This window comes from Podarcis filfolensis (assembly GCF_964270895.1).
Source record: "Podarcis filfolensis genome assembly, chromosome: 9".
NCBI classification, from domain to species: domain Eukaryota; kingdom Metazoa; phylum Chordata; class Lepidosauria; order Squamata; family Lacertidae; genus Podarcis; species Podarcis filfolensis.
In genome coordinates, this window is record NC_139610.1 from 17852232 (window position 1) to 17878981 (window position 26750).

At 41.3% G+C, this 26750-nt stretch overlaps 1 protein-coding gene across 3 annotated transcripts in view; it reads left to right on the top strand.

Moving 5' to 3' along the window:
- The window catches only part of KLHL5 (kelch like family member 5), a 52394-nt gene that overhangs the window by 15602 nt on the left and 10042 nt on the right, over nucleotides 1-26750 (top strand). For 2 of the 3 annotated variants that reach the window (XM_083630375.1, XM_083630376.1), the window contains exons 3-6: nucleotides 14886-15068; nucleotides 17303-17439; nucleotides 18318-18514; nucleotides 25291-25503. In XM_083630375.1, coding sequence (XP_083486501.1) covers nucleotides 14926-15068; nucleotides 17303-17439; nucleotides 18318-18514; nucleotides 25291-25503 — 690 coding nt within the window. In that variant the 5' untranslated portion in view covers nucleotides 14886-14925. Of the gene's footprint in view, nucleotides 1-3431; nucleotides 3922-14885; nucleotides 15069-17302; nucleotides 17440-18317; nucleotides 18515-25290; nucleotides 25504-26750 lie in introns of those variants that run through there. The other variant, XM_083630374.1, reaches the window with a different exon arrangement.

Consider the following 26750-nt stretch of genomic DNA (forward strand, 5'->3'; position numbering starts at 1 on the left):
AGCAGTTCAAAAGCACGTCAAAGTGCAAGTAGATAAATAGGTACCGCTCTGGTGGGAAGGTAAATGGCGTTTCCGTGTGCCGCTCTGGTTTCGCCAGAAGCGGCTTAGTCATGCTGGCCACATGACCTGGAAGCTGTCTGCGGACAAACGCCGGCTCTCTCGGCCTATAGAGCGAGATGAGCACGCAACCCCAGAGTTGTCCGCAACTGGACCTAATAGTCAGGGGTACCTTTTCCTTTACCTTTAGTGTGATTCACATGAACTTGCTTGCAGTTAGTGAGGAAAGACCTTAACCACAGGTGACCTGCTCAGCTAAATCTAAGCTTAGGTAAGTGTGCTGCAGAAGTAAAAAAGATTGGGAAGAGCAAAGTGTCTGTGCGTTCCTCTCCAGGATCCCGCACATTCACACTGTCCTGGTAAGCCATTGTTTGGCTTACTGTGCTATGTGAATGGGCCATTGTGTGTTAAATTGTATTTTACCATGTAAAGACACCCCCAAAACATTGCTACCAGTAATTTTATATAAACATCTTAAGTAGAATAAATGAGGGGGGGAAATCAAAGGCTCAATTGAAAATACTGATTATAAACTATACTGATTATAAACAAGCTAGGGACTACTGATAACTAGTTTTTTGTAGAGTAGGTAGGGCTTATATAGATATGTAAAGGACCCCTGGATAGTTAAGTCCAGTCAAAGGCGACTGTGAGGTTGCGGCGCTCATCTCGCTTTCAGGCCGAGGGAGTCAGCGTTTGTCCACAGACAGCTTTCCGGGTCATGTGGCCAGCATGACTAAACAGCTTCTGGCGTAACAGAACACTGTGATAGAAACCAGAGCACACAGAAACGCCGTTTACCTTCCTGCCACTGCGGTACCTACTTGCACTAGCGTGTTTTCGAACTGCTAGGAAGGCAAGAGCTGGGACAGAGCAACAGGAGCTCACCCCATTGTGCGGATTCGAACTGCCAACCTTCTGATCGGCAAGCCCAAGAGGCTCAGTGGTTTAGACCACAGCGCCACCCACATCCCTTCTTATATAGGTAACCACTGTTGGGGATGTGAGGTTTTGTGAATCTCTTCTCAGCTGTTCACCATGAGTTGGATGGTACTGGCATATCTGAATAAACCTTCATCAACCTTTAATCCTTCTATCCATCCATCTCGCACAACTTGTGCTAGATTTCTAACAACAACAGCTCATAATGATTGTATGAGGGCAGTTTTGCACATCATTTTAAAATTGGTTGTATGAATCGGGCCTCACACTCTTAAAATACGTTGCATTAACTATGTGAGTTTTTATCATTAAACTCCATACCTCCTGTCAAATTTAGGATTCTGCTTTGATGCAAAGCCTTTTTTCAGTCTGCTTATTATTCAGGAGCCGCATATGTTGAGAAATGATGATTAATTACATTGCAAGTTGTTCTGCTGTCTTATCTTTTAAAACAGCATGTGCTGAGCAAAAGTAGAGCACTTGGTTGGCAGCTCTAATTTAATCAATTTAGAAACCCAGTGCAATATGGAAAATCCCTGCTTTTTTAGCGCATGCAAATTTAATGTTAATAGAAGTCAATACTCTGTTTCAACAATTTTGCATGTGTGGAAACAATTAGAGGGGGTATAAATTTTTCAGAAAAATCAACCCACCTATTTGAATCTAGCCAAAGCATACCTGGGGTTGCTGAATCTCTAATCGGTTATCTTTTCTAATTTTCAGTGCAATTGCATGTTCTAAAAATTTGTAAATTACAGTTCTTACAGAAGGTTCAGACAATGTAAATAATGTTTTAGAGCTGTTATGCCTGCATAATGGTCTAGGTTTCTAGAATGCTAGTAAATATGTATTAGCTGCGGTATCGCAAAAATTCAGACAGTATCAGTTGAAGAGGACCAGCTGACCCAAAGGCTGAGCGTAGCATATACTGATTAAGGCTGCTTATGTGATGCAGGACTGCTGAAGGAACTGGAAGCCCTTGGCCTGAGATTAGCTGAATTGTCTGCCATGTGTGAAATGACTCTGTCACTGAGGTAAAAATGTAATGTTACCAGCCATAGTTTGGGGGAGAGAAATCTGCAGTGACCTTCCTCTGAAAGGCAGTGCTTGTGGAGTTGTATTTTCACAAGTATATAAACTTGACTGGAAATGCTGATTCAAGCTGAAATAAGCACAAACAAAAGATGAGCAATTTTTTTGCCCCCCCCCATTCATAAAAGGGCAAATCCTCATGGCTTGTAGTAGTCAGAAAAGCTTTTGTTGTTGTTAATGTTTTATTATATTTGCTTTGCTTTGCTTTTTCTTCTTTTAGACAACATTCAATAATTGAAAGGAAGAAACCAAGGGAGGGGGGATGAAGCAGGAGCCATGCTTGAATTACGTTGCTGAGAAAAAGCACTGTTGGGCCACATCCATATTACTTAGTTACTCTGAAAATGATAGACTATGCATATATGTTAACATACTCTGTCCAAATAAGTGTTTGGAAGTTGCTGTCTATAGTAAGCTATACACTCAAACATGGAAAAGGGATTAGTCAGAGAACCTGGGTACTTGCTAGTTCCGAGACACCAGTGATGTGGGGTGGGAAATTGTCCACAGAGGCATACCTATGGGTTGACTAGGTTGGCCCCCACCAAGTGTGTAACCCCGGGGGCAGGGGCGCAAAAATTGTGCCTCTCCACTCACATTTGTTTTGTCAGATTTGTGTTCCTTTTTGTTCATGTCATGGGGGGGGGGGAGGCTTGTCCCTTCTAAAGACAGCCGTCTTGTGTGCTTAAAATAACTGATAGGGAAAAGCCTGCAGTTCATTAGCCATGTATTCTCTTTTTTAAAAAGTTACATCAATATTTTATAATGGAGAAAGACACAATAGAAACCAAAATTGGAATTGTTCTATGTTCAGTTTACCCTGTCTTGGAATGACTCTTACATATGTGTGGTCATTAACTGAAGCAGAATATTTCAGTGGGTTTTGAAATCATGGTGGTGATTCAGTTCTTTCTCCCACTTCTCTCTCCCCCCCCACACTCCAATATTTGTAAAGGAAAGGGTTAACAGGATAAGTAACAGAGCCTCAGAGAGAGCATAGGAATTGTGATCTTAGTCATTTGTGGTTTAGGAAAAAGAGCTTGTGGGCAGTCTCTGAAAGTGCTTTTATACAAGCTGTTAGTGCTGGCAGGAGTTAATGGTAAGAGGATGAGGAGACAAGCGAGAGAAAAGGCAGTAGATGCTTTAATGAAGCTGATTAGTCTCCTTCCTGATGAAAGTAGCAATTCAGCCTTCTCTGTTCGTTTTCTTTTTAATTACCCTTTCTAATTATTTAGATAAGAGGGCTTCCTACAAAATCCTGTGCTCCATATTTGAATGTAATAGTATTCTTTCAAAAGAAAGAAAAGGAGGAAAAGGGGGAGTGACACCCATCTACTCATAAACAGGCAGACCATGTGTTTCTCTTGTCCTGGTTGGATGAACAAATCTTCTTTATGTGCATTGCTGCTTGCCCTGTTGCCTAGACGATAACTTGCTCTCACTGAAGATGTCTGGCTCTCGTAAAGAGTTCGACGTGAAGCAGATTTTAAAAATCAGATGGAGGTGGTTTGGGCACCAGCAATCTACTCCTAAACCTAGCATCGACTGCCAGCCAGGAGACTTCTGGGACAGAGGACATAATGCAACTACTGGTGGGATAAAGTTCCTGAATCCAGGCACCCTACCACTGCCTTTTACATCAATTGGTTTTCCGAAGTCCAACCAACAGGCTTTCCAGAATTCACCTTCTTGGCCAATGGCATCCAGCTCTGAAGTGCCTACATTTGAGATCACCGCAGAGGACTGTGAAGGTGCACATTGGCTTGAAAGACCATATGCTGAAGACGGAGCTAGTGAAGAAGAAAATGTATCTGACAGCAGTTCATGCAGGTTGTTACTTCCTTATTGTGAGAAATTAGTTGTGCCCTATATTTATATGCATAAAATGGGGGAGGGGGACACCTTCCACTGTGGTGCTGTAAAAATACTTAACCATGGTGCAGCCAAGGAACTGGAATTCTAACTATTTTGCAGTGTATATATAATGTTTCTTTCACTGGTACTGGAAACCTGTATCAAAAGTATTTCTAAAGAGGCTGGAGATGGAATTTACATTCTGTAGCAGCTACATTTTCAAGGCTCTGTGAAGAAGGGTTGATGGAACTAGGAGGCAGATATTTTAGCTGTAATCTCTAGGTATGTTCTGCATTCTAATGTGTTACCTTGACCTATTTTTTTCTGGAAATTACTACTTGTGTTCTGAACATGAGGCAGAAACAGAGTAATATTTAAGGTTAGTTTTTGAGGCTGTTTGAACCAGTCTAGCCGAAAAAAGGTTGGGTGTCATACTGTAGAGAATATATGACTGGGGTTGCATTTATGGTAAAATTAAAATAATATTTTGCCATAACATTATGCTAGTTGAACATTTTAGGTATTTTGTGGTATTTGAGACAGCAATCCTATATACACTTACCTGAGAGTAAATCCAATTGAACTTACTGAGAAGACATATATTTGATTGCTCTGTAATAATTTACCCTACTGTGTTTATTTTCCAGTAGAATTTTTTAAATTGCAATTTTATTTTGGGGGGAGGTATCAAGTTTTCTTTTATCTTCTTTAATTTATTCAGCTGTATACTACAGAAGTGGTGCTTTTAAAATGTATTTTGCTACTTTGCACTTTGTAATGTTGTGTATTGGTGAAGGTAGTTGCTGATTGATCCCTCCAGTCAAAGTGTATTTGATTTTTTGCACTGAGAAGAAATCATATTTCAGAAGGGTAGGAGAGTTGGAAGGAAAAACACAAATTTGACTTATTTTTCAATGCATTTTTTAAGAAGTGCCATGTGGAAAAATTGTATGGAAGCTGAAGGTTTAAATCCAAAATGTTTGAAAAAGTAACTAGGTAAATAATAAAAGTAGATGGCTAGAGTAATATTTGTACCTCAGGCTACATGGACTGATTTTAGTGTTAAAAAAAAATCTGTTCAGTGTTTGTACAAAGACATTACTGTTAGTACACAAATTATTTGCAAGGTGTCAAATGAATTATGTAAAAGAAAGGTCCCATTCTTGCAGAGATGTTTATCTGGAGTACAAAGTAGCACAGAACAGCAATTCTGGTTTCTTGGTGATCATCATTAAAGTGGTCTGGGGGCTGGTTAAATAATAAATGTGGAAGAAAACATTAGCATCTCTCCAGATACAGCATCCCCAGATAATAGAGTTACTGTATCCCCACCACTACCTCCATTTGCACTTGCAAACATGCTAATGTATACACAGGTTAATGGGCATGATCCAATCCCATGTTTGCATGCAATGGAAGATGAGTGTAGAGAAGTGCAAAGTCTGGAGGTCAAGGGTACATGCCATTTATTCATCCAGCCCTCTGTAGCTGTGTGAAGTTACAAAACAACACCAGGCATGCTACAATAAAGTGCTATACACTTTCCAACAAGATGTCAATCCATTCTCGCAGTTCTCCCCTTACGGCTGCCAGCTCCCAGCCCAGGCATGCATTTTTGCCAATAATCACAACATGCTCAGTGTCCAGCTGCATCAACTTGATTAGGAGTAAGAGGGCCTATTGTGTGAGATGTGGCCAGCACATGTGTCTCTGACCCTACAGGATTTATCACTTTAGCTAAGAAGAGGTGGAAAGGTGGAACAATGCACTCAGGTCTTAAGTCTGCTGAAGGTTGGGTCCAGAGTGGTCAAAGCATTCTGGTTCAAAAGGCTTCCTTCTCCACTATTCTGGCTGCTTAGATTGCCTGCCTAGTTAGGACTTTTTGGGATTCCCCCCTTGTGATGCCACCTTCTTGCATGAAATCCATTGGCATGGGGAACAGCATGTAAGTAGACATTCATCTCTCGGTTTATAAAGGCTGGAGTGTTGCCAGTATTTAGTATTTTTTTCCTTCATCTTTTTTTAATTTTACTTATTTTACTTTTACTTGCTGTCAACAATGAGAATTTTGGTTGTGTTTTCTTGTAAAACAAGGCATAGCTTTCTTCATTAGAAATATTTTCTGATGTCAAAAACTTTATCAAAATCTTTTGCTTCATAATTTTTACTTAAGATATGAGTAGTGAAAGATGAATAAAAACAAAAACAATGCACACCTATGTCTTTCATTAGCATTTAAATCTCCTTTCTCCTATGGATCTAATGAAATGTAGACTTTTCCTGTGGAATTCCATTTGTAGTGTTACAATTGATAGGGATCTAAGACATACCAGAAATTGCCTAGACTTCTGGAGTTGGATTGCAGAATTACTGTAGTATCTTAACAACAGAGATGCTTGCAGTTCAGAAACAGCTAAAGCTGGTAGCTGAAGCATTCATGTAAATAAAAGTTGTGATGATGGTGTCAATGTGTACTACTATTTGTTCTGGGGATAATTAAATTACCTGCCATGTTGCTGGAAATAGAACCTAACCTTGGCGTAGAAGATTGTCTTTAGCAACCTCTCCTGGGTGCTATTTCTTTAAAAATGTAAAATTATGGATGTAAAATTTAGCCAAAGGTGCTGTCTACACCTTAGTGTTCAGTTGTACGTTATGCACATACTTGAAAATGGTTGAAATGATTTAGTTGCTTTATAGTGATGTATTTTCTGTTTGTTTGTTTGCTTGCTTGCTTGCTTGCTTGCTTGCTTGCTTTTTTAAAAATTTGAGTGGCTCTAAATTATCTTATAGATATGAATTGCAAAAGTCTCAGAACAAAGTTAGGATTGGAGAAACCAATTTTTCTCTGGTTTATGTCACTTTCTCATGTATTCACCCAGAAGTCCATTCTATCTTGTTTCTGCATTAATCTCATGCACAAAATTGCACCTTGAAGTACATTTCTACATTAATTTTCTACCAAAATATGTATGTTTTTAATCTGTTCTGATTTTTTTTTAGCTGAGAACTGTACTAGAACATTTGGGAAGTGGGAAATAAAGTGGATAGCCAAGTTTGATGTATAGGAGGTGCAATTTCTAGTTGAATTTGTAAAGATCAAGTTCCTCAAGTATCCCTAAACTAATTTGGCAAAAATAATAAAAATTACATGCTACTTTGAGAACTTGCATACTGTATATGGTTATAAATAAACCTGTAGTGAACTGACAATTGCACTCTCTTACATTTGTTCATACTTCAACTGCACTGTGTGTTGTCAGAAAAGATGTTTCTCAAGCATCTTTTTTTCAAGATCTTGTATATGTGCTTTATGTGGGTGTGGGTACTTTATTTGACCCCCTTGGTTGTTGTTTGCAAGGATAGAAGATAAGAAGTAGAAGGGCTCTTGTGACCATACCATGCTTTTCTTCTTTAAATTAGCAGGATTTGACAGCAGTGTGTTTGTAACAGATTTTAAGTGTTCTTGAACAACAGACTTCACACAAGACTGTGGGTGATTTCATTAAATTGTATATTTAAATCACCTAGCAAGTTTACTCTTATATTCACCACCAAGTGAACCAGCTGCTTGTGGTTTATCAGCTAAAATTCACATCCTTTTGAAAGAGTCCTTTGAAAAAGTCTCTGCACTTGAAACATGTTAGGATGAAAATATAAAATTTAATTAATATTTTTATGTGCACCTTCACTCTTGCAGTAGATTTAGGCTGCAACCTTATACACAAGTACTAGAGAGTATGACCTATTGGACTTAAAGGTAAAGGTACCCCTGACCGTTCGGTCCAGTCGTGGACGACTCTGGGGTTGCGGCGCTCATCTCGCTCTATAGGCCGAGGGAGCCAGTGTTTGTCTGCAGACAGCTTCCGGGTCATGTGGCCAGCATGACTAAGCCGCTTCTGGCTAACCAGAGCAGCGCATGGAAACACCGTTTACCTTCCCGCCGGGGTGGTACCTATTTATCTACTTGCACTTTGACGTGCTTTCGAACTGCTAGGTTGGCAGGAGCTGGGACAGAGCAACGGGAGCTCACCCTGTTGCGGGGATTCAAACTGCCGACTTTCTGATTGGCAAGCCCTAGGCTCTGTGGTTTAGACCACAGCTACACCTGCGTCCCTTTCTATTGAACTTAGTTGGGCTTAATTTTGAGTAGATATGCACAGAATCGTGCTGTCAAAGATATTTACAGAAGAAATACGACATTTTGTGTAATGAACACAGTTGTTCAATTGTTGCAGGGGAACTGGGCATCTTTCCTCAGGATGCTGTAAGCGTATGACACTAGAATTCAAACTGATACACTTTGATCTGAAAAAGATGTAACTTCCCCACCCATCTCAGTTGACAGAATTCAGATTTTGCATGGTATTGGAAAGTGACTAGAGAGGTTTTCCTCCCTCTCATTATTCTAGAACCTAGGGTCATTCAATAAAGTGTAGAGATGTTAGATTCAGGGCAGACAAAAAGAAGTACTTCACACAGGACATTAAACAAGAGGTACAGAACTATTAGTCCTCCAGATGTTTCTGAATGACACTTAACATCCCTGACTGCTGGCTATGCTGCCTGTGACTGATAGGAGTTGTAGTTCAAAACATCTGGAAGACATCAGGCCTTAGCCCCCATGAATTTGTCTCTCAGTGGCTACTAGTCCTGATGGCATCCTGGATCAAAGGCAGCGTGCAGCTGAATACCAGTTGCTGGGGTCCAACAATGGAGGAGTGTGACCGTGGTGATGTACTGACTGTGCTGAGGTCCTGCTTTCATTAGCTACTATGGAAACAAATGCTGGACTAGGGCCTAATCTATCCGGTCTCCTCTTTTATGTTCAGGTTAGTGATGTGAATGTTGGGAAAAACATAGTTGCTCATGTCTATGTCATCTAGTGAATCCTACCTTGGAGTCCATCAGCATAGTTGTACTACACACACACACACACACACACACACACACACACACGTCTGCACTCACCATATCACAGAACAACAAACCATAGTTTGGCATTAAGGGATTGAGCCCTGTGCTTGTATACTTTCTCCTCCTTCCTTCGGATGCTCTGCTTAATTATTTAGTTCCTGGCTTGCAGCTAACCATCATTTGCTGTTGCAGCCAAGCACCAAAACTACATTTTGATCCTGGCTTTCAGTCTTCTTTGACAAGCGTAAACCACAGCCTTCCTGTTCAGATGCATTGGCAAACGGATTTGCTGCAAATCAGAAGTTTACTATTTTCATGTATTCCCCCTGTACAAAATTGGCAAACACCAGTATGACTAACTTGGCTTCCTATAGCATCACACTGACATTTTGTGAACTTTTTTTTTGCTGTTTAAAACAGTGTACATAAGCTGTTTCTCTTCCCCAGTGCTAAAGCATACAATTGATTAGATATGCTTTGGTGCAAACAGAATCCTCGTTTAGCAAGACTACCTTCTTCCACTCCAGACGGAGAGAACATTGCATCGTTGGTGCTGGATCAGCTCTAGTGCCAATTGTTGCACTAATTGAAAAATGTGGGCTTGTAGAAATTGTCTGGTATGACCCTCCTTTGTCATATCATTGACCTTTTTATTGTTACTTTGTAAAATATCAGACCTGCAGTTGCCTTATTCAAATATCAAGAAAATTTGAGTATCCTGATGTGAACCATGGTATTATTTCCACCTTTACACACAGGTATTAAGGCTGTCATAGAACCATAAAGGCTTATATTACCATGTTCCTAATTGTGGTTGCCTTGCTAACTATAGCCAAACACTGGAGTACATTAGCAGGCAATTTAATCACAAGTTAAATCAGTTATCCCATATACAGGTAATTTAATGATGGAATGGACTACCCAGATAAGGAACTTGGCCTTGATAGAAAGTATAACACACACAAAATGGTGCTCTGCAGACTGGGAAAGTTTATTTAACTTGGTGAAGCTTGATAGCTTATGTGACTATGAAGAAACATGATTTTTGTCTGCCTGGCTCCCATGGTTGCATGTGGAAAAGTACTCTGGGTTGATTTTTAATCTGTTATTTCATTGATGGCTGACCTGTCTGGGGTGTGTGTGTGGAGGTTGTGCAGAGGGGGCTTGTTTCCTTCTTCTTGCTTTATTTACCTTGTGTTCTTTCTGTATTCTGTGAAAACAATTTAAAAATGCAGTTTGCGCCTGCAAAATATTCAGTGTGGACATGCTGCTTCATCAGTGCATGTCCCATAATATCCTGCTGAAATCCACAAATGTTCTCTGTGTGTCTTTCCTGCTTTTGTTGTGTTTTAGTGCTTCTCCAGACGCCAATAATGTGAAAACACTGGGAATGCATTGCATAACAAGTAATAAAACTAAATGATGTGTAGGTAGTCCTGTATAACTCCACCACTGATGCACTGTTATTGTGTGAATGACAGCTTGCAGAATAAACCCACACTCGTTGGGGGGGAAGGGACATGACTCTTCTCTATTGTGGACTCTGTTAGAAGTGGATGATGGCCCTTCTCTCAAGCATGTATATAGTCATCACGCATTTGAAGGCATAGGTGGGATGGCATCGACCCTTAGCTTCTTCCAGTCAGCAATGTGTGTGGTTTTTTTACTCCATGGGAGGAGGCAAAGATGCCCTGCTTTCACAAACATACTGCCTGCAGCCTTGGCTGTAGCTGAGCCTCCTGCTGCTCTGCTTCTCGCTGGCGTGGGAAGACATGTTAGAGGTCACTGCTGCTTTCTTTCTACCATCCATCTATATATCTTCTTAATAGGCTGTTAATTTTGAAACCCAATTATGATCACATAATTGCCAGTGGCATTAATTGCATCTTTGCTGAACAATTAACCACTTTTCCTGGCATAAGATGTTCATTAGCATGGTGCTCCAGTTGCCTTCAGAGAGATGTCTGGAGCTCATAAAATGATGCTTGGACTTCAGTATCTCTTTGGATGTATGTGCAGGAGAGTGTTTTTGTTTTGCGTACACCTAGCAGCAAAACTGTAAATAAAATAAACTGCACTGTAAAGAAGTCTTTGTTAGCTAGTCTGACTTCTTTGGTATACTGTTCTATAAAAATACTGTCATGTACTTTTAAACCATTTCCACACATACAGCTAGTTTTATATTGACATAGAGAAAAAAGTTTAATGGGAAAACAAAATTACATTGGAAATACAAGAGGGGAGTGCAAGAGGCATTAAAATATATATGTATACCCCTCCCTGAAAGGAGGCCGCCCTAAAGGGGGCCTAATAATAGGCATCTCCCTCAACCTACATTCCAAATTTACTCTAGTACAGGCCTTGCCTCCCTACGCCCTTACCGGGCTGATTGCGGGGGAAAAGATCTCGCTCCTAGTTACAAATGTTTACTTGCCACCTGGGGGTTCTTCCCTTGAACTGGGCTCTAAATGGGGCTCGCTAGAAGAGCATTTGCTTTCATGCTATGTTAAGTTTCCTAACACCCCGGCCATAATTGGTGGTGATTTTAATGCCCGTACGGCAGCAAATTGGGACTCGTTGACCAAAGCCAAATGGTGGGTTACCCCAAACCTTGATAATTATGACCTGGAACACATCATGAAGAGAACTTCTAAGGACCACAGAGTAAACGAGGCTGGAGTACTCCTCTATCAAATGGCCATCCGTTTGAATTTGGTCCCCTTAAATGGCACATGCCTCCCCGATATTCCAGGGGATTTCACCCACCTGAGCGTTAAATCAAACAGCGTCCTCGATTACCTGTTGGTCTCTAGGGATCTATTTAAGTGTATTTCCACTTTTAAGATCGAGAATGTACAATTTAGTGATCACCTTCCCCTTGTTGCTAAGCTTTCCCTGAACTGGCAGCCGGAGGCTCATAGACATGCGACTCAGATGGTAACCAACGAATCTTTCCAAGTAAGAGGAATCAAATGGTCGGAGACACAGGCTCAAAAGTACCTGGAATTCTTTCAAAAAGAAATCCTCGGGCCCTATCCCAACATAGGCTCTGCCTCAGACGAGCATAGCATAGTATTGAAGCGCTTCTACCATCATATGACTGATCTTACGTCCTTCTTCAGGTTACCACCCAAAAATTTAAATCGAAACGAGTATACTCACGGTGCTCCCTGGTATAATTCTCAGTGCAAACAAGCAAGACAGCGCCTCCGTGCTATATATAATGCATACAAGACCTCTGATGCATCTACTCTGCCAGCTAGCTATGCACAAGCCAAGCAAGTTTACAAACGCACGCAGATAATTGCCAAGCGTGAGTGGCAACATAATCGTTGGCAGGCTCTGATTACTGCTTCAAAACCACACAGATCCAGGGAATTCTGGTCTTTGATTAACAGAAGGGGGAGGAATTCCCCAAGGACAGTCATCTCTGCACCGACATGGGAACGGTTCCTGAAGAAATGCTTCTCACAGGCAGATGCTCCCTCCGACCATCTGATGCACCTGTTTACCCACCTACCTATTTGGCCTCCCACCGATCCTGATGAAATAGCCAAGTTAATAGCTCAGCTGAAACCGGGCAAAGCCCCTGGGCCCGACCTGATCCCTGCTGAAGCCATCAAACTACACCCACAATGGTGGGCCGGCATCTTGGCCAAAACCTTCGATGCAATCAACGCTTCCGGTCTCATCCCCAAAACATGGAAGGAGGCCATTATTGTACCAATTCATAAAAAAGGTTCTCCAACGGAGCCGGAAAACTACCGTAACATCAGCCTCCTTTCGATTATAGGGAAAATTTATGCCAGCTTTTTGATGACTAAATTATTGCGATGGGTAGATGAGACTAACCAGATTGGCCATGAACAAGCAGGGTTCAGAACTAAACGCTCTACAACCGATCATGCGATAGTTCTTTATCATCTGGCACGGAAGTACTCCTCCCCCCCCCCGGGGCTACCTCTGTGCTGCCTTCTTAGATCTAAAGGCAGCCTTTGACAGCGTTCCTAGAAATATTCTTTGGGAGAAACTTGCGAAACAGGGCATTGATAGAAGACTCTTATGGCTCATAAGCCAGCTCCACGAAGGTACCCTTGCCAGAGTGAGATTCACTCCAGCGGGCGACCTTACAAACTCGATACCAATATACAAGGGAGTGCGCCAAGGATGTATATTGGCTCCCTGCCTATTCAACCTATTCATCAGCGACATGCGAGCACCCCTAGTCAACTCATCTCCAAGTACACACGCGCCTAGACTAGCGGATTACCGCTGCCCACTCCTTTTATATGCGGACGACGCGGTAATTCTATCCTATACACGTGTTGGACTAACCAGAGCTCTGAAGATCTTTGCCACGTATTGTCAACTCAATCAATTAACCATCAACCATGCCAAGTCCAAGATCCTGATCTTCTCCAGAAGCCGGAGATTATACAAATGGAAGCTTGGTGGGGCAAAAATAGAGCAAGTCCTAAAATTTCAATACCTAGGAGTCATTTTTCAATACAATTTGGGGTGGAAAGCTCACATTCAACACCTACTTAATAAGGCCAAAACCTTGTCATATGCGCTCCTCCGATTCTTCTTTTCGGACGGAGCTTTGCATGTTCCCTCGGCCCTAAAGGTGTTCAAGGCAAAAGTGGTTGCCGTGCTTGCTTATGCTGCCCCGCTCTGGGCCGTGATGACAGATCTTGCTCCCCTTGAGACTCTGCAAAGCCAATTCCTACGTCGGCTCTTAATGCTCCCCCTGTGCGTAAGCAACGCTGCCATGCGACTAGAATTGAAGGTCGCATCCCTAGAAACTTGCCTGTGGAAGCAAGTCTTCAATTACTGGTTATCATTGTGGCATAGATTACCAAACCATTACCTTGCCCAATGCTTATGGCGAGATGAATTCTCCAGCCTTTGGACTAGCAGAATTCATGCCAAACTCCTGAGTTATGGAATCTCTCCCTCAGATTCCCTAAAACTAGACCAAATCACTGCTCAGAGACTGATCCGCCAAAGACTGGATGACATCGATTTACAGCGAAATTATACGCTGGGGGGAGGTGTTTGTTCGCCCCAGAACATTGGTATCACTTTAACTTACTGCGTTCCATCATACCTCTCCTCCCTTTCGACTGTTGCACATAGACTGGCCTTCACCAAAGCGAGGTTTAACGTTTTTCCCTCCAATGTCCTGAGACATAGGTTCTCAAAGGGTCAAGCCCCCGCCGTGTGCGAATGTGATAAGGTGTCGCCGGAGTCGCTCCAGCACATTATGTTCACTTGCCCCTTGTTTAATGTGCTACGGGCAAATTTGTTGGGATCAATCATACAGAAACTAGAGGGTACCCCACCAAAATTCCACCTTGCCCAAATCTTGCAGGACAAGGATACCCACACGACCCTGAAGGTGGCTAGGTTCCTAGTTGCTGTCCTTTCCCAAAAGCGACGCCAAGGAGCTCTACAAGCTAATTAAGGCGTAGTATGCCTTTCCATTTTATAGTATTTTATTGTTATAGTAGTGTTTTAGCGATTGCTTTTTTTTTCTCCTTACGGCACAAGCTGTTATTTATGTGTTGTTTTTACCTGTATGGGCCTATGGCCGTAATAAATGATATTCTTCTATATGTATTTTGTTGACCTGTTACTTAGTTCATGAATTGTGGTTATTCTACACTGTATGCTTGCTTTAACTGAGTAGCACTTGAAAGTGGAAACTGAATAATACAAATGGAGTACAAAGGCAGTTTGCAGTGTAGAACAAACTGGCATGCCTTTGTTGGTGGGAATGCAATGATTAAATGCTGTAAGAATTATAACTTTTTTAAAAAATCCTCATGATATGTGCCATTAGTATCCAATCTTTTGTCAGTCACAGCAAGTCTTATATGGAAGAAGCTCTTAGAGATTCTGTACTTTGTCAAAAATGCCTACAAATGAATTCGTCTATTATTTTCTGAAATTCGTCTATTATTTTCTTTTATCTCAGGCTGTGAATATGAGTTTAAAATATATATCTTTTGTGCTTCCAGGACTTCTAGTAGCAGCCAGACTCTGTCATCGTGTCATACGATGGAGCCTTGTACATCCGATGAATTTTTCCAGGCTCTTAACCATGCAGAGCAAACCTTTAAAAAGATGGAAAACTACCTGAGACACAAACAGTTATGTGATGTAGTATTAGTTGCTGGTGACCGTCGGATTCCAGCACACAGGTAAATATGCAATTAGACTTTTCTTAAGTTATAACAAACTTCCCAAATTGACTGTTCGAAAAAGTTCCATAACTTGCAATATGTTCATGTGATGATTTGAACCAAAGGTATTTTTTCTAACAGCTGTCAATGCAAAAGTCTTGTCCATAAGGAATATTTGCAGTAATTTGAAAATCATAGAAAAATTAAGCACATGGGTAGTTTTTGCATAAATATTTCACTCCTTGTGAAAAAGGAGCTGCTGGTGCATATTTGTCTGTAGGTAAGGTAGTAATTTTATTCCTTTAGCTAAAAGCCATAACAAAGCACTTGTTTGTAAACACATCTGCTTATAATGGCAAATGTGATCTACATGGCAAATTTTATTTATTGAATTGTTGCTAGCCTTTTGTTTATTTTTCATTCATGAACTTCCCCATACCATTTGGTTGTCTATTATTACTACTAGGAAGTAGATGTTTTCACCCATTAGGGCTGGGCGATAACTGGTTTTCAATATCATGATATATCACCAGGTAAACATCACGAAATATCATGATATCTGAAATAAGGAAGGAACTACGCAGACGTGAACTGCTACTGCTACTACATAAGGGTCTAAAACTGATAAATGATTATATTATCAATCACCTCATGGTCACTTTCAGCAGTAGACAAGCCAAAATGCATCCAAATGGGACTTTTGATTTTGGGCTTGGCTACCAAATGGTGATATTCAGGGCAATCCAAAGTACGGTGATGAGTGAATACAAATAATCTGGGACTGCCAGCAGGCCTACTAGGCAGCAGCAGCAACAGCCTAGCAGTGGCAGAATCAACGTTGTGGGGGGGGGGGTAGAAGCAGCGGCAGCCTGGCAGTAGTGGCACAATAATCAGCAGTCTGTTAAGCCTCACCATGGCAGTGGGCGGGGTTGGCAGAAGTGGCGGCAGCCTGCAAGGTCTTGCCGTGGTGGCAGCAGTAGTGGTGGTGGTCTTGCAAGGCCTTGCGGCAGTGGCAAAAGCAGCAATGGCCTGCAAGGCCTTGTCATGGCTGTGGCAGTAGCGGCAGCCTGTGAGGCCTTGTGGTGGCAGGAGACGGTGGCAGAAGCAGAGGTGACCTGCAAGGCCTTGCTGAGGCAGGCTGCCACAGCTTCTGCCACTGCCGCCAGAAGGACTTGCAGGCTGCCACCACTTCTTGCCACCACGGTGAGGCCTCGCAAGCCCCACTGCTTGTGTCGCCACGAGGCCTCGCAGGCTGCCACTACTATTGCTGCCATCTCTCGTTTTCGCCGTAAGGCCTCGCAGGATGCCGCTACTGCTGTTACCTCCAGTCACAGTCACGAGTCTCTGCAGGCCTCTGCTGCGAGTCCCTGCAGGCCGCCACTGCTTCTGCTGTGATTTTGCATTGCTGCCATGAGGCCTTGCAGTCCGCTGTTGCTGCTATCATTCCCTGTCACTGCCATGAGGCCTTGCAGTCCCAGATTATTTGTATTCACTATGTCTCATCGCTGTACTTTGGATTGTCCTGAATACCACCATTTGGTAGCCAAGCCCAAAACCAAAATTCTTGTTGGGTTTCATTTTGGCTTGCCCGCTGATGAAAATGTTTGTGATGATTGATAATATTGTCATTTATCTGTTTTAGTCTCCTAAGTACTAGCAGTTGCCAGGACATTTCGCCTCTGTATAGTTCCATCCTTATTTCTGACATTGTGGTAGGTTGCAGAGTTTAGCTGGTGATATTGTGAGGTGATAACATTGCACCGTTGCTGGTGATAACACTGCAAGGTTTAGCCGCTGAAAACATTGCAGTTTTTAGCTGATGAGTTATCATGATGTTTAGCTGGTGAGTTATCGCGATGTTGAAAACCAGATGTTGCCTAGCTCTTACACACATTTTAATTCGCAATATATTGCCAGCTCAAATATTATGAAACAGTTATCATGATGTGAACTTCAAACTGGTTTTGGATATATTGATATATTGCCCAGTCCTAGCACCCATTGAGCTGCATTTCGCCAAAAAGTTCTTATTTTTGTCTCAAAATTCAGATTAGCTTTAAGTGGTATTTTTTATTGGGCAGTGAAGTTGTAAAGCACCAAAGAGGTAGGTTAAGAAACATATTGAGAAGTAGATGATATCATAGTTTGTCACGTTCAAAATGTTTTCAGAAATATTCTTCTTTCAAGGGCGTGAATAATGAAGCCATTAATGTGAATGTCATTTTCACATCTTTTGTTTCATATGGTTACAGATTAGTGTTGTCTTCTGTCTCAGACTACTTTGCCGCCATGTTTACTAATGATGTAAGAGAGGCAAGACAAGAAGAAATCAAAATGGAAGGTGTTGAGCCAAATGCACTATGGGCTTTGGTGCAATATGCATATACAGGTAATGAAAGTGGCTGGTAAAGTTGTCTAATGTATGTACATTTGTTTATTTTATTAGCTTTCTCACCTGCTGTGAAGGGAAGGGGCTGTTTATTCAAATATCAACAAAACCCAACTCCTGATACACTGGTTCCCCCAAATCTGTACTGTCTCATTTATTCCCTCTTAACTTACCAATAACCTGGTAACTGTGGGGTACAGGCCACAAAGCCAACCAAATATAGATGTTTATTGTGTTTTGCGGTATTGGTGTTTATTGTCAACCATGCTGATAACTTCAGTTATTAGCAGTGTGAAAGTATAAGTAAATATATAAATAGGGAAGACTGCAAAAACTCCTTTTTATGGCCCAGGAAAGGATTTGAGTGAAAAGGTCTTCCTTTTGGCCTGTCTGAGCCAGCTCATCCCTGTGCCAGCCGGGGACACAGCTCAGACCTGTAGTTGGAAACCAGGCAGTTAAAATGGCAACACAGCTTCTTCCCTCTATGCCCCTCCAACCTCATGAACACAAAGTTGTCCTTGCTGGACGCTAGGAGACTAGCTTATGAGAAAAGACTAGTGCATTTGGGGTTTCTTCATTTAGAAAAAATATGACTTAGGAGGACATAGTAAATAGGGGTTTGTTAAATTTTGAATGGTGTGGAGAGATTGGGTTGGATGAAGACTAACTAATTTGCACTTCCACTAAATTCCTATTGAAATCAATATAACTGGTCATGACTAACTTTCCCATTGATTTCACCCAAGTTCCACTAACTTAGTCTGGGTCCACTCCAGAGAGCTTTCTCTCTCCTCCCTTAGATTGGTCTGATCTAGCAGAGTTGCTCTTGTAATATTATTATTTCCTAAATACCTTAAATTTCTTTCGGACTCTTCTAGGTCGCCTTGAATTAAAAGAAGATAATATTGAGTGCCTGTTATCTACAGCATGTATTCTTCAGCTCTCTCAGGTTGTAGAAGCTTGCTGTAAATTTTTAATGAAGCAGCTTCATCCATCAAATTGCCTTGGAATCCGGTCCTTTGCGGATGCACAGGGTTGCACGGATTTGCACAAAGTAGCCCACAATTACACCATGGTAAGTTGTTTATATGTGCATCTACTGTCTGTTTATTAAGGAACATTGCTTTAAGGCGATCATTCTGTCAGAGCAAGTATTTTGGCTTGCCAGACCGAATGATCCCCCCCCCCCCCACTGTTCTGCAAGTTCTTTGACTCACAAAAACCAATTTCAGTGGTTGCAGGGGGAGGAAAGGGACAGAAAGTCCCACTGCTCAAGCAGAAACTCTTGTGCAGGGCTTCCATTGGTGGGACCCATTGAATTCTGCCCTCTGGATTTATTTTATTTTACAGGGATCTAGGGAAGAGAATAACAATGTTTTGGGTACTGCAGAATATGTCCCCCAAATAGCTGGCATGGCTTATGGATAAGATAGTGAGCTGGAAACTCATGGTTCACGTAATCTCTGCTGTCAACAGATTTGCTTTGGGCAAGCTGCTCCGTGTCTGACATGAAAAAGAAATTTCCCTACCCTAGGGGACTGTTGATTGCTGGGATAATAATATTTGTGGTGATGATATCTGAAGTGCTTTTAGCACTTAGAAAGAGCACTCCTATATACACACACACTTGGGATGGGTCAGTCGGTTCTGACATTCGTTTGGTATTTTCTGTTCCACTTTCATCTGGTATTTTCCTTTTTGATGCAATTGGTTTAGCACACTCACTGGCAAAGCAATCCAAAGTTTCAGTTGCTGTCGCTGAGGCTTTCTGGAGCTAAGTTGCTCATTGAAGCAGCAGTGGAAGAGTGGGCAAAGGGGACAGGCAAATCAGGCACGATCCGTGCACCAGCAGTTGGTCTTGCAATGAGTCTGTGCTAGGTGTGAGAGCAGCTCAGATCAAGTGGATTCGAGGCCAGCTCAGTTCCACCTTCAGAATGCCCCGTTTTGGGACTTTCTGTCAGCAGGGATACTGCTGGCAGGCCTTCCACCTTCCACCTTCCTGCACTTTCAGGCAGAAGGGAAAGGTCTGGGCCAGCCAGTGGAGTGGTAGGAGGCTGGCAGAAGCAAGCAGAGAAATGCCACTGCTCAATCCAACCCCGCCCCCCAGCCTGATATGTGTATGGGGGTTTGATTGTAATCTAAATAATTAATATTTTTTCAGCTGATTTATTGATATATAAACTTTTGATGTTCTTCTTTTTAAAATGTTTCAAATACGTTATCTTTTATTTTTATTGTTTTTGGGGTTTTTTACTAGTTCTCTTTTTTTCCACCCTGCGCTCCTTTGGAATGAAGGGCAAGTTATGTATTTAATAAATTACAGTGGTACCTCGGGTTACATACGCTTCAGGTTACATACGCTTCAGGTTACAGACTCCACTAACCCAGAAATAGTGCTTCAGGTTAAGAACTTTCCTTCAGGGTAAGAACAGTTAAGTACGGACCTCTGGAATGAATTAAGTACTTAACCTGAGGTACCACTGTATATCAGTATACAGTGGTACCTCTGGTCGCAAACGGGATCCATTCCAGAGCCCCGTTCGCAACCTGAGCAGAACGCAACCCACGTTTGCGCAGGTCGCAATTCGCCGCTTCTGCGCATGCGCGTGGCATCATTTGAGCATCTGCGCGAGCGGCGAAACCCGGAAGTAACCCGTTCCATTACTTCTGGGTCACCGCGGGACGCAACCTGAAAACGCCCAATCTGAAGCGTCTTTAACTTTGAGGTATGACTGTATTCAGAACAACTTGGCAGATGTGTGGTACAGAGATAAACTGATCTCTGTGTTCTACCACTCACCTGCCATCTTGCTCTCAAGTTGGGTTACTTTTGCAAAATATGAAATTGGTCCTCAGTGCTTCCACAGATTCATAGATATATTGTGAACCTGTTGTAATGGTCTTCTGAGCATCTATACAAGAGAGCTTAGTGGTGCCTGGTATTCAGAAGTATGTATTCTATTTGGCTATAATAGCTAGTTGCCATTAGTAGACCCTTTCTTCACGAATGTCTCTAATCCCTTTTGAAACCAGCAGCCGTCCTTGCATCTTCTGGCAGGGAATTCCATAAATCAATCATCTTATGCAAGTAAGTACTTTCTTTTGTCTGCCCTGACCTGTTGCCAGTCAATTTCATTGGGGTAATCCAATGCAGGTCTAGTACTTTGCACTTGATCCTTCACCTTTACTTGCCCACATAATAATAAGTAGGTTTGGACAGTTCTCCAGTAGCACACTTTGAGCGTAATGTACTCTGGCACAGTTTCAGAGTACAAATAACTAAGATTGAACTGATTGGGGGGACAGATCCTGCTACACTTCCTGTGCATGTGTGCATAGGCCGAGAGAGTAGACAATACTCTGTTGAGCCTATGAGAATAATGCTTGCACAGATGCAGTATCCACAGTAGACTAGTTTGTTTCCTTTCCGTCTGTCTGAGTTCTGCCTAGAGTAATGTTAGACTCAAACTGTTAAAGAATTGTTCCTACTTTTGCTAAAGATTTCACCTCAAGAATTCAGACAGGCAAGGTATATCCTTTCTGTTTTTCCCAGTGATTCGTGATCATTTGCCTTTCTACCTTTTGTATGCTTTTGATGCACCATTTCCTCCTCTGTTAAGAAGCTTTTGAGACGTATTATAAAGCTGTGGCCATTGAAATAGCTACCTTGAAGCTATTGACACTGCAATAAACAGTGACACAATTATAACCTTTAATAGTTTGACAGGAATGAAATTTAAATTAGTTGGATTTTAGAAAGCTATTTTCCAGAGTAATTAATTGTGCTAGATGAACCCTTCCAAGGGCCTTTTTTAATGTTGTTTAGTTCCAACAGAGACGTGAAATTCAATTTTAGTAATAATGGTTTGAAACGAATGTTGCCATGGAAACAGAATAGAAATCTGTAGTTCAATTGAATGTTCATGTAGAATAAATCCCCTACTAATTTCATTTGCTTAAAAACTGCTTTAAAGCAAGGAAATGTTGGCAGTAAAAACAGCAACCATTTTATGTTTATTTTTAAAAGTATTATAATAAGTGTGCAATGTACCTATACCAATGCTAAAACACTGTACCTTATTAAAAGCAGTTTATTGTGCATTGTGTTTCACATGGTGGTAAATAGCAGAAAAGGCAAAGTAGGGAGCATTTGTGCATGCTTGCTTCATTTGTTTATTTAAAATATTTACACTCTGCCTTTCCTCAGCGTCCTTTAAGGAGGGTAATTAGTAAAATACAACTCAATACAAACAGTACAAAGCTGTGTTTTCAGAGAAATGTTACCCCATGCAGCACAAGTTGAACTCCTATTTCTAGATCTCCTATTCTATTAACCAAGAGCATGTTGTCTTGTCTGGATTAAGTTGTAGTTTTCTTGCTATCATTCAATCTATTACCAACTTCATAAACTGGTTCAGCACTTCCACAGCTTCCCTGGAATGTGATGGAAAGCAGGGAGGGAGGGAGGAAGAGATGAGTGTCATCCACCCATTGGTGGCACAGATTCCAAACATCTTTATGACATCCCAGCATGGCGGACAAACAAAAAAACCCTGGAACCCCACAGGCCAACAGCCAAGGGGGTGAGCAGGAGTCCCCGTCCCCCCCGGAGCCGCTTTCTGTTGCATCTCCACACTGTTTTGCTTCTTATGAAGGCTTAAAAAATATTAATGTATAATAAATGTGAAATATTTATAGTTCCATTTAAACCTGTTTTGGCATTCCAGTTGGCCCTGTTCATATGTAGCCTTATCTAAGGAGCTGTTTACTCCATGTAGGATGTATATATATGCAGTTAAAGCATCCAGTCTTATAAAAAGCTCTTTTGTAAGGCTTTTATATGAAACTAGGAGTTGTTCAATAATGCAACTTCACAACTAATTTTAAACGAAAACAACTGTGTGCGGGCCTGCCAAAGATTCACTTGAAGTATTTCTTGGTTTATGAGATCTTCGAGCAAGTAATCTCAAGAGGACTGATCTAAACTAATAGGCTTTCATTAATGGAACAGTACGTTTAGTGTTTCTTGAAAAGGTTGGCATGGTTTCGTTTCACGTACTAAAGCTTGACATATAAATAAGTAAGACAGATTTCAGTTCTGTGTCACTTCAGTTTACAAGAGGGTGTTGCTCCTGTATTAAAATAATATAATGTTCCTCAATTTTTATACTCTATTCATTGCACTGTTCATTTTAAGCAATAAGATTTATATCTTTATTATATTGTTAGAAGCCCAAGTGCAGAATGTGATGTGATGTACAAAATTCAGTGTTCCACATTTTAGCCCTTATGGTGGCCAATAGGAGCTTGAAGTATATGAGATAGTTGATTCTACTTGCAATGTTTTTGCAAATTTTCTGCAAGTGTGTTGGGAAATGGAGCTTGGGCTGAAGTCATCTATCTATACTCACTTGCTAGGGAGTAACCCCATTGAACATAATAGGAATTAACTTCTAAGTAAATATGCATAGATTGCATTGCAAGAGGGAAATTGGTGACAGTAAATGGGAGGCATGAATTCATTCAAACCAAGTGCAGTCACTAAGTACTAGGGTGTAGGAGCTGATCTGCAAAACCTAATACTAGTACCTCTCATTCCCTTCGAAGCTCAGCATATTCCCTGCTTGTCTTCAGGCAGATCAGGCTTATGGTCTGCCTTAGCTTAGCAGATCTGGATCTGGCCAGTTTGAGGATAGGTGCACTACATGCATGGCACCATGGGTTCCATGATAGAGGTAAAGGTGAGGTATAAATGTGAGAATAATAAATAAATGTTGGGCAGATGGTTAAGAGTCTAGAGCTTTCATCCACATTGTGGTCTTCTCCAAGTATCCAGGATTTCAGTGACAGACTTTTAATTGTTTGTTTGTGAGGTCAGTGATTTATGATGCATCCTGGCACAAGTATTTGAGGGCTGTCTTCATGGATACCTTCTGACCCATGCTTTAAGTTCTACACATGTGGTCCTACTAGTTCTGTCATTAGTGGACAAAAGCCATGGCCTTTCTTCTGACAACACCCCATCTATGAGACTGCCTCCTGCTCAAGATCTAATTTCTCCCCACATTGGTGGCATTAGGAATCAACTCAAAATGTATTTATCTTGCCAGGCTTTTGATGGTTACGTGCAAATTGTAATAGAAATGTTTTGACTCTGTGTTGTTGTTGATTTGTTCATGAATTTTAATTTCTCTCTGTGTGTTTGATTTGAGCGCAAGGAAGCAGTACCACACAAGGGCCATACCTCCCATCCAGTGACAGCAGCTAGGATATTAATAGCAGTGCAATGGAAAGAAGATCCCAATCTCCAGTGACATTGTGATTTTATACAGACAGACCTGAGGCATAGGAAGCTGCCCTATATCAAGTCTATTTGCCCAAGTAGCCATCTACTCTGACTGGCAAAGGCTTTCTGAGGTTTCAGATAGAAAAGATTTTTCACCATTCACATAACCTGCTACCTGATCCTTTTCCTTTTCTGTTCTGTCATTTCTGTTGTAAGCCTTTGGGTAAGGACTGTCTTGTATTTTTAATCTGTGCACTGCAGTTTATAAATGATTAATAATAATATAGTTTAGCTTCTCTTTATGTCAGTTTGTGAACCCTATATATACTATGGGAGATTTGTCCCCAGTTAAAAATTTTGTTCTTTACTCTTTCTCCTATCTTTAGTTTTCTGTTTTGTTCTATGTATTAAATGTATCTTTCATTATTTGATGTAATGTTGAAAACACCAAATAAAAATTAAAGATGTGAAAAGAAAATACATGGGCCATATCTGATGACTCTTAAAACTCTTAAGTAATGACTGAATAAGATTTCCAAGAATTTTACGGTACGTTGCAGACTATTACTATTAACCCTAGAATAGTGGGCATCTGTCTGTCTCAAGAGACAATGGAGTGTGCCTCCAGGGGTGAAGTCAAACTGCTGTGTTAGCAGCACCAAAATGACCTGCCGGTGGCACAAGCCTGGGCAGTATGTATGGAGGTCCTGGGCTACCCATGTCCCAAGAAGATTGTTGTTATAATGTCCCGAGGTTATCAGTCAGAGGGAATGCTTGTTCTCTGGACCTGCTCCATAAAACATAGTGCCTTCATTTATCTTCTTGCCAAAAATTCCACAAGCCTTAAACACACTGATTCAGGGAAGAAAATGCAAATCCCTGTACAACATTAAAAAAAATTCACAAAGGAACATGTAGCTTGTGCTACTTTCTGCAGACAAATAATTTATCTGGGTAGCTTTTGAGTGCTGAATGAAGCTTCCTCTGTTTGCTTTCTTTATATACTTCCTTTCTTCCATGCCACCCAAGGCAGTTTACAATTTTAAATATACATAAATGCTACATATGTTACAAGATAAAGAACAGGGTTCTCTCAGGAGCTGAGAGCATGAGATTGCTGGCCTCTGTCTCCTTGCTTCTGCTTTCCTTCAAGGACACACAGCCCTTAAGTATCTCCAGGGAAAGGGGAGGCTGCCCCAACTTTTCTTAAGCAACTCTTTAGGAGTTGCTGTTATGTGCATCCTGACCTGGACTTCTGCCTTTCTTCAAGGCACACAGGTCTTCACAAATTTAAGATGGGTTTGTATGCTTGTTGTCTGGCCCACCACTGTTTCCACCACTGCAGTGCCATACCTACCAGCTCTAACTCCAGAGCCATGGTGGCAGCAGTTTCCTGCCACAAGGGACTGAGACTGAAAAGAGGTAAAACTTCTTGGCAAAACTGGAGTGGGAAGTTACATAACAAGCAGTTCTTATTTTCCAGCATACATATCCACCTGCAGTTATACCTTACAAGGTCTGTCTCCCCATTAATATCGAGATGTTTTGTTTGTTAAACTTTGTAGGATCATTTCATGGAAGTAATTAGAAACCAAGAATTTTTATTGTTACCAGCCACTGAAATTGCAAAGCTTTTAGCAAGTGATGATATGAATATTCCAAATGAAGAGACCATCCTCAATGCATTGCTTACGTGGGTGAGACATGATTTGGAACAAAGAAAGATGGATCTCAGCAACCTCCTGGCATACATCAGGCTGCCATTACTTGCACCACAGGTAAATAAATGACTACAATCTGTATAGCTGTTCTTTCATCTTTCACCAGTTCATACCAGTAAATTAAGGTGATATGGTTTGGTTGCCTCCCACCTGGAAACCTCTGCATTCATGCAGGGAATCAGCTTACCATTAATACAGTGCCACCAGTAACACACTGTGGTAATGTAAGCTTTTAACAATTAGGGAGCAGTTGCCCCAAGGACCTATAGCTGAATTGGTTCTTTTATAAATAAATGTTTGTTTTGAACATCTTTCATATTTTACATTTACTCAATGTTCTTAAGACAAAGATTCTGATTAATTTTGTATATGGGTCTTGTGTAGGAAAAGAAACCAATTGCATCCATGGTTATTCTAGAGGAGCAGTAGGGAATTTTTTTGGTTCTGTGGGGCAGATCTGTTTCAGGATTGACATCAAGGGGGGAAATTTGACATGTGGGCAGCCCCACCTGTCGGATCACCTGATGTCACAATGTTGTCAGATGATTTGGCACTTTGAAGTTCTGATATCTGGACTTCCAAGCACTGGGCAGACAGCAAGGTGCATCTGCCCCCATCACCAATCAGAAAGCAGATTTGGCTTTCCTGTTTTATCAGTTGTCCATCCTTGCTCCAGGAGTGATTTCCACTGAAACCACAGCTAAAATTGAGTGCCCCCCCCCCATTTTAGCAGGGGTTTCAATTTTCAGGAAGTGGTTTGTATCAACTGATGCCTGGGGAGTTCAGTCCTGCCTTCTTCAGGAAAGGCCAAAGCTGGCCTGTATGCTGGAATTTCCCCATCCCTGTTACAGAACAAGCCAGTGCAAATTGTTTTCTCTTTACCCTGCCCTTCAAAACCAATTCCCAGGACAGCTTGCAAAAGAAAATCAAAATTTAGTAAAACACTTAAAGCTAATGAGGCAGCATATTCAAACATGATTCACCAAGATGAAGGCCACCTGCCATGAACATCTTTCTAAAAGTATGCCTTATAGCATGTGATAATAAATAACAAGATGAAAGATGGAAAATAATTTTTTTAATAATTCCAGTGGCACCTTTAAGATCGACTAAATATAAGCTTTCAAGGTATGAGCTTTCATGTGTAATACACACTTCATCAGATACTAATTACCAAACTAAAAACTATGGAGAGACATGGTCAGAATAGGGATACTGGATTCATGTCCCTTTATACATACTAAAGCTAATTTTGGTCATCTATCCCTTTAAAAATCACTTGCCCTTCCCTATGGAACCAACTG